A 15,149-nucleotide genomic window follows, 5' to 3' on the forward strand; every position below is an offset into this window, starting at 1 on the left:
ATTTGTTAGCTTTGTCTTTAATTTCAGGCCCAGCTAGTTCTTGAAAGTCCTAGCTGTAACTTTGAATTGAAAAAAACCCCAAAACAAAACCCAAATGTAAAATCACAGGATAGAATACCCAGTTGGAAAGGACTTCAAGAACACCTGGCCCAACCTTTCTTGGCAAAACACAGTGGAACCAGTGTGGCTTCCTAAACTTTGTTGCATTTCTTCCTCCCAAGTTTCACAAATTTAAGAGATTTAAACAAGTGGCCCTGTGTAGCAAGCTAATTGTATGGAAAGGCAAAGAACCCCCATTATATATTCTCTCTTTGAGACACTTACCTCACACAGTACCAGTTCTGTTTTAATAAACGCCAGTGAGAAATTAAGGATGGGTGGTACTGCTTAAGGAAGAGGAAAAAACAGTCTAACTGCTACAAGGTCAGTCAGAGAGACTTCAATATTTTTGTTTCTAATAACCTTGAAATTGTTCTCTTTGCAGTTGACTGTATTCAAATAGATGTTTTCTGAACCAAACTGCTGCACAACTTCCACATTATTAAAAGTCTATGCTGAGGCTTTAACAAAATACAAAAGTTCCTTTAAAAAAATGAGGGAAAACAAGTCACACTCCCATCTGCTTGACCTTAAGTTATCTTGAGTTTACTAAAGTGCAAAAAAGCTAGAAGCTTCTAAGCTAAATTGGGAAAATCCTTGATAAGTGGGATTTTTTGGTGCACAAATGCTTTTTTTGCAGTATCTGTATGAGCATTAGGGCAGCTAACAAAGCATTAATCATCTCACAAACACAGTGCGTAGTCCTTCTCAATCCAGTGCTACTATATGTCCCTGAACATTTTTATAAGGTTGTGGAAGCTTCTGCCATGAGGGTGGTTGTCCTGCCAGTATGTCTTGTACTCAGCTGGGTCAGGCTTTCAGCTGCCTGCAGAGGAAAACAAAGGGGAAATTCACAGTTAATGTGGGAAATCTGTCCTCATTATTCCCTTGTGTCCTGGCTGCCAGGATCAGGCTGCTTCCATTGCCCTTATAACCACACACAGGTCCAGAGGTCACTTCTATGTCCTGTCCTCCTCCACCTCTGGAGCCTGGATGCCTACCTGACTGCAGCTGTGAGACTCCGGTACCAGTCATTGATCTCTTTTTGGTTGCTGGACATCAACAGCAGTGTCTTGTGTGGAAAGGAAAGCTGAAAAACAAGCAGAATTTTTGGCATTCCTTGCCAAGGCAGCAGCTGCAGTAAAATCATCACCACTGAATTCAGTCCCTGCATGCTAATTTTTACCCTCTTTCTTCCCACACAGAAAAATCTAGTCTTAATATTGAGTGAAGCCAGAGACTGCAGAGTACAGAACAAGTGCCAGTCTTGTCCATTGTTTCCAGTCAAAATTGACAGCTCATTCTGACCTGTTTGGAGGTGAGCAATTATTCTCAGCAGCTCATCCAGTTTTCTACCATATTCCATGTCCCTAGGGGCCCTTCCACTGCCATCATCTACAGCTCACAGCTTGCTCAAAAAGTTCTTTGTCATAATTCACAAGAAAAGAGCTAACACAGCCCCAGGTGCAACCTTGGAAGAGCTGACTTTGAAACCCCTGCAGAGGGGGGTTGCAGAGAGAAGACAGGTCCCTGTCAAGGAATCTGCAGCCCTCAGGGAGTTGGATGCACATCTGTTTCAATAACATCCACATCTTTTTCATTCTCTCTTTTCCATGTGTTCAGTCTGTAATCTGTAATTTATTGTCACGTGAGTGTGTGGCTGTCCCCCAGACCTGTGGCTCTGATGAGGGCATGTCAGAGTCCTGGTGGAGCCTCCTCACCTGAGCTAAGATAAGCAACCAGCAGCCTGTAACCCCAGAGTGTGCAGGAGGCTCCACTCCACAAAAGGAGAAGTACCTGCATCACTCAAGAAGGAAAGGGTTGTCCTAACTCAGACTTGCTCACTGCATTTTTGTCACCACTGTCATCATCTCGGTCCCTCTGCTGCTGAGACAGCTGGAGACCTGCTTACAGGGCTGACTCCACTGGCACTTCTGCCTGGCACAGGTGGGAAGACTTACACTGAGGAGCCCTCCTTGGCTCCACGAGTGGCCAAACACTTTATCCACTGAGCACTGGTGGAGCGGGTAGACAGCCTGGCAGGACAGTTTGCTGGAGTTGAGCAGGTGCAGCGGGTGGCAGGGCTTCGCCGCAATGAGGATATCAGAGAGCAGGAAGAACATCCTGCGCTTCAGTTCTTCTCCCTTTGCAGGCACCACCAAAAGCCAGCCTTCCCGGATATACCAGCGCCCTGGGCATGGAAACAGAGGCAGCTGTGAGAGCTGAGGGAGGGCAGGCAGGAGTAAAAGGTAAGGGATGTAATGAGACAAACAGGAATATGGGGTGAGCCACCCTTGTAGGCTGCCGTGTTCTACATCAATTCCAGCCACTAGAAGGCACTGGATGTCAGCTGGGTCCGGCCCACCAGCGCCCATAGCACCCGCGCAGAAGCAGAAACCAGCCCAAAACGTTTAGTATATGAACAGCAGCTGAAGTTGTTATAAATCTACTATTTTAACTACGAGTATATTATCATATGCAAGTCTCTTTAAAGTGATCAGAACAAAAACACAGTTTGAGAACGGTATGCATACCTTTAAATTAACATAAGCCTTCAGAAAACACAACATGAACTATCTCAAACTGTGTTGCCCACTTGTTTGTCATTAGTGATATAACAGAAAGTAGCTTCAGGTTTGAAAACTTATCATATTTTCCTTGTTTTGTCTGTGGTAATAAAATAAATAAGCTCAAAAAACCTCCCCAAAACAAAACATAACAAAACCATATTTCACAGATCTTCTAACTATATACAGACCTACAGTAGCAAGAAAATACCAATTGCAGATTACTGTTCTAAAGAGAAGGCATGAAAGGAGATAGAAAATGAGGAAGATCTGAATAGGCAACCTTATTCACCTCTCTTGCAAAACAGAGCCCAGTGTCATCCACCTATGAAATTAATTGTGATAAAACAAGAGCAAAAGAAAGCAGGAGGGAAATAATCAAAACAATTTGATAAACCTAGCTGTAAGCAGCAATTTAAAAATAATAATAATGAAATAAATAAAATAAAGTAGGACTTCTTACTAAGATTATTGTGGAAGATAGCCATCAACTCATGGGAATTATGAGGACACCTGCCAGGAAGATTATTCATAAAACTGTAAATCCATAACAAGGTATTGCCACCTGATCTTGTTTAGGAAATATCTGCCAGGGAATTTCAGCCACTCTTTCATGCCTTAGCTTCTGCATGAGCTATAAATACCTTTTAGAATAAAAATACAGTGGATTTCATTGTGGATTGTGTCTTATTAGAATGCTACAGTCACAAAACAAAGAAGCGAGTGAATTCCTGCTTAGCTTATTCCACTGGAACCACTCCTCTTACCTTAATAAGAAACTGAGGAAGAGAAGGGTGAGGAATAAATCCAGGTTTAAAAAAAACTAATGGGAGGAAGGTGTCAGAAGCATGGGGCTGGGATGGGAGCTGTTTCCCTCAGGCTATGCTGTGATCAGATTCACAGGCATACAATCTGCCCAGACTGTACTGGAAGTCTTGGAATATAGATCCATGTCCAGGATTCCCAGGTGTACAAGTTCCAGGAAGTTGTTGTGAAAGAAGGGCAAGAAAATATCCCAGGGGAAGCTCTGGATAACAGAACAATGTGCTCAGTTAAGGAGGCAGCTCTGGCTGATACAGTATTTGTCCTGAATGTGGAAGGCAGCAAGAAAAGCAGGGTCTCCTTAGTGGTAGCAGGATATCTCAGAGACACTGGAAAATGAGAGATACCCATCTCCAACACTCCCCCTTTGTTCTGAACCCACAGCATTTTGTTTTCTCTCATGTTCCTTCCTGCCTGGCAATAGGACAATCTTAACTGTCCTGCAAAAGCTATTTTGTTTCTGGAAAGCTGGCCCAAAACCAGCAAGCCCCAGCTGACTCTTACATTTGTGCTTCTCATATCCAATGCTAACTATGTAACTCCAACCAATGGAAAACATGACTACAAGAATTCTCTGTCCTAGATAATGGAAATGCCTTTACTGACCCTCAACACTCATCCTACTACATCTCAGAATTTTCAGAGACCAAAATAATCAGACCAAACACTGAAACAATGGCCATCTCTGGTCTAGTTATACTGTTTCGGGGAGTTCCTTTGTTTGTTTTCATGGCGTATAATCTTATTAGTTCTAACATTAATCAGGATAACTGATTTACCTTTTTACTTACACACTACCCAAGTGTGACCAGGCACCCCCACACATGCTTCTGTTCAGTATAAGCAGAGCATTCCTGTGTTAGCTCCCTTTCACCTGGCAGCACCAAAATATTCTAAGGACAGGAAAGAGAATTGTAAATTAATTTGCCCATTGCCTGAGAATCTTTGAGAATAACCTCTGATAAGTAACCTTTGTTCTACCTATGCTGGTTTGGTTGGGATAGAGTTATCTTTTCCCATAGTGGCTGGTTTGGATTTGCACTGAAACCACCATTAACACCACAGGGATCTTTTGTTTATTTCTGTGTAGGCACTACTCAGTGTCAAGGTATTTTCTGCTGCTCAAGCCGCAAGTGAGGAGGTTGGGTGTGCACATGAATGTGGGAAGGGTCACAGCTGGGACAGCTGATCCGAAATCCCCCAAGGGACATTCTATGTCATATGGCATCATGTTCAGCCTGTTATGCTGGGGAAAGAAGAAGGAAAGGGGGGAGTTTTAATGTGCTGGCTCTTGTCTTTCCAGGTAACTACCATGGCAGGGCCCAGGTCAGAGCCCTTTCCTTGGAATAGCTGAACACCTGCCTGCCCATGGCAGATGGTGGATGAATTCCTTGAATGGTTTTGCATGCATGAACAGCTTATGCTTTACTTGTTAAACTCTCTTTATCTCAGCCCACAAGCTTTGTCTGGGTTTTTCCCCATCCCAGTGGGGAAAGATTTTTTCGTCCAAAATCCACACATGTTAATTACAACCACATTCACAGGTACCTGGAGGTTCTTGCATTAAAGACCTTCACACACAGTGACTTTAACACTCCTCTGCAGCTGCAGCACTGTGCCTGGATAACCTCTGAAATAGCTGAGTTGAGTAAAGCTACAGGTGAAACCCCAAATGACCATCTCATAATTGCTCAGACTGGGCACTGTTCTCACAATATTTCCTACACAGCTCAGAGGGTGGTCTGGGCATGGATAGCCCCCAGTCACAGAAGAGACCTATCCATTGAAATGTTCTTACATGCCAGTGACTGTGGCTTAAACTATCTCAACAATCAACACAAGTACAGTGATTTCTGGCTCAGTTTAACCATGCAGATAAAATTCTTCATATGAAGGGTGAGAGCAGAATGCCAATATTCTTGTTGCTTAATGTGAACAACACCACAGTTCTTGTGCCCTGGACACTCAGGAACCTGTGATTCCTGCAGTGGAGTAGGTATAATGCCACTGCTTACACTCAGCCAAAAGAATTTAGTGTCTCTCTTTCATTCCCACCCAGGATTTACACTCCTGATCTTTTTGGGCTCCTAACTTTCTAACCACATGTCATCAGCTTCTCCTATCTGAATGTCAGGCAATTAAACTGTTGCTTATCCTTACTCATAAATTCTTAATAAAAAAAAAAAAAAAAAGAGTGTTTGAATTAGTAGTCATACTCCTTTACCACCTATCTTTGGAATTTGGGCAGAAGGGGAAAACTGGTTAATGTGAGTTGAGTCAGAGATGAAGGAGAACATACGTACAAATATCTCAACATGGCAGAAGAAAAACAGAGTTGTCAGTAAGACCCACCTGCAGTCAAAACCTGAGTCTTTTGTCCTTTGAGCAACTTCTGAACCCGAAGTAGCTGCAAGGAGTTCTCTCTCTTATCAAAGATGTCTTGGACCCAGTGAGATACCTCACAAACAGATTTCATAGTCTCTGAAATTATAGCAGCATACTTTGAAGTTATCACAAATGAATGCGTATTTCGCATCTTTCACATCAATGGGTATTATACATCTTGCTAAGAAAAGACAGCATTAAATTAAGAAGAAAAGTTTTAAACCAAGTATCAACAACAGCTCTATTCAGAAATTTCTGAAAGATTGGACTAGATCACCTCCAGAGGCCCCTTTCCAACTAACAATTCTGCAGTTCTTGAAAACAATTGCCAATGAAACATCAGAGAGAGGACTAATTTCCTGGATTTGGAAGCAAAAACAGGAAAATGCCCTACAAGTGGTGTTAACTGCTTGTAAAAACCACAGAATCATTTAGATGGGAAAAGACTACTGAGATAACTGAGTTAACCTAGGACTGAATACCTACTTGTCAAGTAGACATGGCACTGAGTGACATTTCTTGAACATTTTCAGGGATGGTGACTCTACCACTTCCCTGAGCAGTCCATTCTAGTGTTTAGCAACCCCTTCCATGAAGAAATGCCTCCCAATGTCCATTCTGAACTTCCCCTAGCACAGCTTGAGGCCATTTCCTCTCCTCCTGTTGCTTGTTACCTGGGAGAAGAGGCCAATCCCCAGCTGGCCACAACCTTCTTTCAGGTACTTGTAGAGAGTGATCAGGTCACCCCTTTTCTCCAGACTAAACACCCACATCTCCCTCAGCCACACTTCACGGGACTTGTGCTCCAGACCCTTCTCCAGCTCCACTGCCCTTCTCTGGACTCACTCGAGCACCTCCGTGTCTCTCCTGCAGTGAGGGGCTCAAAGCTGGACACAGCACTTGCAGTGTGGCCTCAGCAGTGCCCAGCACAGAGGGGCAGTCACTGCCCTGGTCCTGCTGGCCACACCATTGCTGATACATTCAGGATGTCCTTGGCCCTCTTGGCCACCTGGGCACACCCAGGCTCATGTTCAGCCACTGCTGACCAGCACCCCCAGGGCCTTTCCCACTGGGCAGTTTTCCAGCCACTGTCCCAGCCTGGAGCTGCAGGGGGTTGTTGTGACCCTGGGACAGGACCCAGCACTTGGCCTGGTTGAACCTCACACAATTGGCCCTGGCCCATGGATCCAGCCTGTGCAGATCCCTCTGCAGAGCCCCCCTGCCCTCCAGCAGATCAGCACTCACACCCAGCTTGGTGCCATCTGCAAACTGGCTGAGGGTGCTCTCAATTCCCTCACCCAGATCATCAATAAAGATATTAAACAGAACTGACCCTGATACTGAGCCCTGGGAGACACCTCTAGTGACTGGATGTAGCATGAAGGTCATGAATTATCCTAGAAAATTGAAGCATGTGACCAAGAGAATCAGAGAATGGTTTGGGTTGGAAGGTACCTTAAAGATCATCTTGGTTTTACCCACTTGCCGTGGGCAGGGACCTTCAAATACATCACATTGATCAGGACCATATCCAGCCTGGCCTTGAACTCTTCCAGGAATGGGGCATCAGCAAATTCCTTGAGCTACCTGTTCCAGTACCTCACAAGCAGCAGAGTTTAAAAAAAACAGCTGCCATTTCTCCAAACTAAATATTAGGCCATTTTCACAGGCAGTTACTCCATATTTTTATTCCTAACATGTTCTCACGGACATCTTGATCAAGATGGAGAAAGAAAATAATAATCCACTAGAACCCCAGAGAGAGAGCAAGATTTTTTTTCCTTTGGAGCCAGGCAGTAGGTGGGAGTCAAGATATTCTCAGCAACATCAATGATCAATATTATCATTGATCAAAGTGCCAGCATTTACTTGCAAGTTTCTGGTACTCAGCAGTGTCTGGGCTGGTGTTCTCCAGCAGGTCTCTGAAGAAATGCTTGTACCTGAGGTGGAGAGAGCAGGTTTAATTCACAACGAGATACCAGGAACAGCAGCAGCACCTCCTGTTAGTAACAGTGCAGTGAACAACACTCAGCCAGGAGACACAGTCAGCCTAACCAGGCAGTTTTGGTCACACTTCATTCATTCATTTTATCATCAAATGTCTCAGCTAAAATAACCCAAGTGTTTTGTACATCTGCAAACCTTTGGCTTTTCCTGGGGATCCAACAGAAGCAGACTCACAAATCACTTAAGATCATGAGGCTGTCTCAGAATTCACATGTTTTGTTATTGCCTTCAATTAGAACAAATTTCTTTTTGAACTATCTATTTTAATAGTATATGAATGGTAGTATTCATACCATATTTCCTGCCCACACAAGAAAATAAAGGCATTTCTATAAGAACTAGGACCTGCCTTTTTCTTTTTTCCTTTCCAGTCTTTACTGGAGAGGATAAGATCTCTACAAATGCTTTCTCCCAGTAAAGTCAAACAGAAGGAACTTAACAGATTCACAAACTGGCAGAACTCATATGACCTAGCATAAAGTCATATGCTAGGGCATATGTTAAAAGAGTTTTAAAGAAATTTGAACATGATAGAACTGATTAATGAAAAAAATGGACTTCCTGTCAAAAAGCTCACATTTTTCCAAATAGCTGGACAGCAACAAATATACTGCTGTTTTGCAAATTTAAAACAATTATCCAAAGAATTACAGTAAAAACCCACCAGTCAGTTTAATGTTTACTTCTGCCCAGCTAATTAAAAACATTACATAAAGTTACATCAAAGACTGTGGTATGATCTCTCCAAGTTATTTTCAAAGAAAAGAGGTGCTCAATCTCTCACGTTTGCTTTAGTGTAGATAAGATCATGGTTGAAAAACAGCTGCTGGATCTATAGCAGCAGAATCTGGGTTCCCAGAAAAACACCATTATTACCCACACACCCTCCCCAGGAAAGGGCTGCCAATGGGTGCATGCAGCATTCTCCTCAGCCAGTCAGTCTGCCTCTTCAAAGGGGAGATGATCATAGAATATCCTGGGCTGGAAGGCATCCACAAGGATCATCAAGTCCAATTTATGCCTCTGCATTTTTAAGACAACCCTAAAAATCACACATGTCCAATGATAATGTCTAAACATTTCTTGAAGACTGAAAGGGTTGGTGCCTCAAAAGGGAGATACAGCAATCCTGAGTGGATCTGTCCAGGCCCAGACAAATGTGATAGGCATCATATCTGAGGAAAGCATGTGGCCCTGATAACCAGAGAGGAAAGAGAAGCTCTCCTACATTAATCTCATTTCTCTCCAAAAAGAGCCATCTCCAATAGTCACAATGCTCCAGGTCAGCAGTCTGCATAAAAATGGAGCAAAAGCATTCCTGGCAGAGACCACCACTTCTGCAGCATTTCAGTCAGCTTGCTTTCATTCAAAGCCAAACTTCAGTAGCTTACTGAGACAGCAGAAAGCATCCAATTCTACCCAAGAGCTAGAGGAAGGAGCCAGGGCTAAACACAACTGCCTTCCTGCATCATCTCCCATCCATGTACACTGATTCCACTTTACAGGCACATCCTTAGATCTGTTTCATTGCTGTCTCTATGCTCTGATTTTTAGACACAGTAGGCAACTTTCCCTTTCATAGCAACAAAGATAGTGATACAATCCTTTTCCCCTTCTTATGCTAATCCCTTGAAGACTCACAATTGCTTACTTACTGGTGCAGCCTCTGCAGGGGCAAAGGAAGCAGATCCTCTAGCTGCCTCCCTTGAAACTGAGGTCGAGTCTCCTGGAGTTTCTTAAATCGCCGGAATGACTTATTTTTCCTCACTTGCTCCTGTGTGCAGCAAAAAAGGGATTTAGCTTTGAAACCACAGAAAGAACTATGTGCCCTAGTCTGTACCAGAAGCTGGAACATTTCAGCTTAGAGTTTAGGACTCCAGGCCCACAAGCATCAACTTCTTTTGTGGCTATGGGCAAGCCATTCCCTTTCTCCTGATCATTCATTTCAGTGGGTAATGGAAGTGATATCTCCCCTCCATACATGAAATTAAAGAAAAAGAGAAGGTTGACCCAGTTAGGACTTGTGGCTTTTTGCCATGCCTTTCAACAAAAAGCAAGGCACATCTGCATTCCTGTCACCTTAAGACAAGTATCCAAAAAGGCTTTTCCTCTTGGAAAATGAAAAGCATGAATACATGCATGCAAAGAAGGAAACATCCTACTACATTCTGCATCTGGGAACAAGCACTGACAAAACTGGAAGTTGATCTGGTTTAAATTCCAGATACAGCTGTCACAACTTTGGAATGAATAAATAAATAAATAAATAAATAAATAAATAAATATATATATATATATATGTATATATATATATATATATATATAAATATTCTGGAGAAATTAGAAATTTCTAATTCCCTTCAAAAACAGGTTGAATTTGAAGACATAAGTGGGAGGAAGAAATGGTCTTCAACATAGAAAAAAAATGTGAAGGAAGAGGAAATCCCACTACTGGGATACAGTTGGTGGTAATGGGAAAGACTAGGAGACCTGACAATTCCTAGAAAGAGATCACTGTATCATAGTGAAAGCCTGGAAACTCTCTAGACTTGCCAGTTAGGAAGGAGTGGGAGTAAATACAGAACACTGTTTCAGAAAGCAGTGCTCACCATATGCACATACATACACAAACACCTGAAAAGGCATCAGAAATTTGAAGCTCTAAGTAGAGAAGTTTTCACCATTTTATTGTGGAAGAAAGCCAGAATTTCATCAAGCCAGAAAAAGTAAGAAAACTGATCTCTCCAGAGACAGAAAACAAATGGAAAGATGTGGCAGTTTCACAGAATGGAAAAAGAGAAACCTTATGAAGACAAAAGTACATATTTACCTTCAAGGTTTTATTTGCATGCTCCAAATTCTCAGCATAGTGGCCATAAAGATCCAGACTCTGGCAAAAATTTTCCAGTCCTGGTCCCAAATTCCCTTTTTCCAGGTGAAGTGACAGAACACTGGGCACAAGGAGAAGAGATAGCTTGTGAGGGATACATTACTGACGGCATTTTCACAGCTCCTTCTGATTCCTGCCATTGCTGACCTGCCTTTACCATTCTCCACCCCATATCCAGGTTCTACACCAAATTTATGCTTGGAGACTAGAGAGTAAGCCACAGAACACCTTGTGGAACAGGCTTACTGAGCTTAAACCACTGTCCAGTAATTGGGCACCCAATGATGTGCGATACAGATCAGGAGTTTGATGGGGACACCTCCAAGTGCCACCAAGGCTAGCAGTGCTAGAAGTGAATGCCTGTTTTACAAGGTATTAGCCTTATTTCAACAAATCTTACTTTCTCATCAATATAGAGTCCTCCCAATATAATTACAGGAATTCCATCCTATGTCCACTTACTGGCTGGCTGAATATAAGGACTCCAGGGGTCCAAATATAGTTTCCAACACAGCTGGCTTCAGTGTCCCTTTGGCCTTTAAAATGGTCACAAAGTACTAAACAGGAAAAAAAAAAAAAAACATTTCAAACAGGTAGCATTCACAAATCATCATAGAATCACTCAATGGTTTGGACTGGAAAGGATCTTTAAGACCATCTAGCTCCCCCTTGGCAGAGACATCTTCCAAGCCCCATCCAAACTGGCTGCTCACTTCCAGGGATGGGGCATCCACAGCTTCTTTGGGCCATCTGTCCCAGTGCCTCACCACCCTCACAGTAAATAACTTCTCCCTAACATCTAATCTAAACCTACTGTCTTCCAGTTTCAAACCATTCCTCCTTGTCCTATCACTATGTGCCTGTGTAAAAAGTTACTCTCCCTCTTTTTTATAAGCCCCCTTCAAGTACTGGGAGGCTGCAAAGGTTATTAACTGCTGAGGTCACTCAAAGGCTACTTGCAGCACACAGCAGAAGCCAGAAGTTGCAGCCTGAACACTCTCTGGTTTGGAAAGTTACCAAATATTGTGACTGTCTACCTAAGATATGCACCATCAGATGTAAGCCTTACTTGTAGCTCTGACCACAACTGTAAACACATGGAACAGTACCACAGCACTGAAAAGAGTTTATTTTGGAATCCTCCAATGCATCTGTTTTTCACCATCTTGTTCATAAATTTTTTCTGTGTCCCTACAGTTCATACATCTCAGGCATCTTAGGGCAAGCACCCTACTCAATCAAAACTTAAAGGATTTATGCCTGTGTACAGACCAAGGCCAAAAAGCCAAATCCATGAGCTATTGAATATTATAGAGGAGGTAAAAGAAAAACAACAAAAAAACCCTTTCAGCCCCAGCAGATGTTCCAGGCATTAGGGAGGTACCACAGTCTTGCTCTTGACCCTTCCCCATGGCAACATGAATAAGTATGTGCTGTCTGGAGGCACCCACGTATCAGAAGGGGCAGAAATACTCACTGTGAGCACCAAATCCAGCTGCTCAAGGTATCTGTGTTCTGTTTCCAGCAGTTCCTTGGCTGTCCTGCTGCGCTTTCTCTCCCAGCGAGCCCGCTGGTCTTCCACAGTGTTTGCTCCAACCACAAATGGCAGGGATGAGGCACTCATGGCACAGTCAGGGTTCACACACAGGGAGGTAAAGGACCCTGGAGAGCCAAGCAAGATGGGCACACAACAAAAGAATAACCTATGTTGCAGGGTAGGATTCTGAGCTAAATACTCAACACCTTCCTAGGAAATAAGGACAGTGAGTTGCCAGCAACGATTATTAACAATTTCCTTCTGCATTCCCTCATGTGGGCACAGGGGCCCTGCCTCAAACAGAGGAGCACCATTAGGGAGACCAGGCTGTGAAAGCAGTAGCAGTATATGATGATTCATCTGCAAGCAAATCTCAGTGCACAATCCACATGCAAACCACTGCTTCCTGCGCCTTGCCCTCCCCATTCTTGGCTTGAAATTCTTGTTAAACTCTAGCAAGTTTGTGGGTGGAAGAGGTACTGTGGATAGGAGTAGAAAATAACAGTAAGATTTGTTTTTAGGGGGCACTGGAGCACTGTAACAGGACTTCCCCCATACCACCACGGGGAAAGAGAAGAGAGCACTCTTTCTTGTTTTCCCATGGAGGTTACTAAGAAGCCAGTGGTTTGCTTTGTCATTTTCTAACTGTTCTTTGTGCTCCTGGAGGTGAGAGAGGCCTGGCAACTGCTGTGAATCACGCCAGATTCGTTCTGCTCTCCTGCAACAGTATCATGATTTTGTTGCACAGAAAAACATTGTTTATCACACTCAGAGAAAGAGACGTGTTTTAGCAGAACATTAGATATTGTTATCTATTATTACTAGATATTGTTATTGTTAGATACTGTTCTTTTGATGAAAAGGCAGTGCAGGCAGTTGCACACTTGCCCCAGCATCAAGTCTGCAGTTTTGCTGGAATCTGAGTTGCCTCTGAAAAGTTCTGTTTCCCACACGGACAAGATACACTAATACAGAAAGATGTGTAATCATACAGAAGGAGATTTGTCAAACACCATCTTCCAGAGACATTTCAGACACGTAAATCAATAGCTGAAACAAAAGTTTCATATCAAGTGAGTATCAGGACTCATTTATTGAGTTGCCAAAAGTCCAGAAAGCTGAGGGACATGCACAGTGTTTTATAGTTAGCAGCAGCTCCTCCAGAGCTTGCCCTCATATTCACAGCACAACCACAAGCCTAGCCAAGACCACATTTTGGTCAAACAGGGCAGACCTGGTGTGGATGGAGAGGGACAGTGCACACTGCAATGCAGGGAACACCACCTTAAGCTTAGCCTTAGTCCAGAAGTGTTCAAGGCCAGGCTGGATGGGGCCCTGAACCACCCTGTCTGTGGAAGGTCTCCTTGGGCTTTGCAGGGCTGCTGGAAGGAGATGGTTTTAAGGTCCTTTCCAACCCAAACCATTCCATGATTATATTCAAATGCAGTTGCAAAGTACTCACCAGTGAATGGACTAAAGCACTGCCATTCATAGAGCACCTCTAGCCCGGGTAGACTGCAGTCAAGGCTTTCATTTTGCAGACCAATTTCTTTTAACACGTAATAATTAAAACAAACAAGTTATACCAGGTTTGACCATCTACTGCTCACGTAAAGTTCTAACACTCCCATTATTGCACAATATATTCTGTCTGAGGTCTGCAGGGTGAGAGCTGTCTGCAGCCTGCGGGTACGCTAGCAAATACTTCACCCACAAGTGGCAGAACTACTCCAGCTTGCTTCTCCCCAGCTCACATTCAAAAACCACTGAACACCCTCTATTACTGTTAACTACCTATAGTACACCATTAGCAGCATCCCCTTCACCATTCCTAAATTTTTTGGGTACCCTCAAAAAATGCCCTGTTCTTATTGCACAGCCTCTTTGGTGTCTCAGGAGTGTAAACACACGGTGAGTCAGCTCCAAGGGACACATGGCCGCACATCCCACACTGTGAGGTCAGAGAAAGGGGAAGGGAGAAACTCTGGAGCCCACAGCCGCTCTTCAGCCACCCTGAGGACTAAAGGAGTAAATACTGCAGGAGTTAATACTGGAAGTAAACCACGCATCTAGCCTTCCTTAAATTCGCCTGTGCTGCAGGGTACTAAAAGTGTATTTTGGATCAGTCAAAACCAAGGGTACTATATTTTTTCAGCAGATGAGAAAAAATCCATTAAAAGTCTTGTGGGATTGAATAGAAAGCTATTCTTCACCAAAACCGAAGCATTTTGCTCATTATCAGAGTTCTGTTTTGTTTTGGGTTTTTTGTTTTGTTTTGTTTTTTTGGTCTTTTTTTTAATCAAATGAAATATGTTTTAAATAAATAAATGTTTCCAGTAATAAAAAAAAATTAAAAAACCAAACCACATGAGCACACTAAGAAAACATTTAATAAACTTCAACCAAATGTTCTTCTCTGACTGCGACATGGATTCAGGAAATACTTGGTGGAATCAGGGACTAATTTAGCCAAAGGAATTTTTATGGGTCATGCAAGTTGAGCCTTGTGCCTAAAGCGGGGCTACCACCAAAGTGAGGCTGGGCTACTCAGGGGTTCATCCTACCCAGGACCTTTCCTTGGGTGGAGATCGGGACGGGACGGGACGGGACAGAACACAACAAAAACACCGGTGGCGGTCCCGGTTATGGTTATGGTGGCGGTCCCGGTTATGGTTATGGTGGCGGTCCCGGTTATGGTTATGGTTATGGCCCCGGCCCCACGCCGCCCACGCCGTCCCCGCCGCCCGTTACCTGCCGGTCCCGCCGCCGCCCCGCGTTCAAACGGCGGCTCCGCCCCGGCGGGCGGTCCCGGGGCGGGGCGGGGCGGGGCCGGAGCGCGGCG

The 15,149-nt window shown here is 43.7% G+C and overlaps 1 protein-coding gene across 2 annotated transcripts; it reads right to left on the reverse strand.

Annotated features, from left to right (window-relative positions):
- Window positions 1-620: 620 nt before the first annotated feature.
- On the reverse strand, window positions 621-15,077 carry ARHGEF39 (Rho guanine nucleotide exchange factor 39). 2 transcript variants are annotated; one of them, XM_054652100.2, is made up of 10 exons: window positions 15,059-15,077; window positions 12,248-12,432; window positions 11,233-11,327; window positions 10,711-10,831; window positions 9,536-9,654; window positions 7,743-7,813; window positions 5,841-5,969; window positions 2,061-2,290; window positions 1,101-1,189; window positions 621-925 (listed from the first exon to the last, which is right to left on the reverse strand). In XM_054652100.2, the coding sequence occupies exons 2-10, from the start codon at window positions 12,392-12,394 to the stop codon at window positions 910-912; spliced, it is 1,017 nt and encodes a 338-aa protein (XP_054508075.2). In that variant the 5' UTR covers window positions 12,395-12,432; window positions 15,059-15,077; the 3' UTR covers window positions 621-909. The 2 variants fall into 2 exon arrangements, with proteins under 2 accessions (XP_054508075.2, XP_077027215.1); XM_077171100.1 differs by lacking the exons at window positions 621-925; window positions 1,101-1,189 and having other exon boundaries at window positions 1,941-2,290.
- Window positions 15,078-15,149: the final 72 nt, after the last annotated feature.

This window comes from Agelaius phoeniceus, chromosome Z (genome assembly GCF_051311805.1).
Source record: "Agelaius phoeniceus isolate bAgePho1 chromosome Z, bAgePho1.hap1, whole genome shotgun sequence".
Lineage (NCBI taxonomy): Eukaryota > Metazoa > Chordata > Aves > Passeriformes > Icteridae > Agelaius > Agelaius phoeniceus.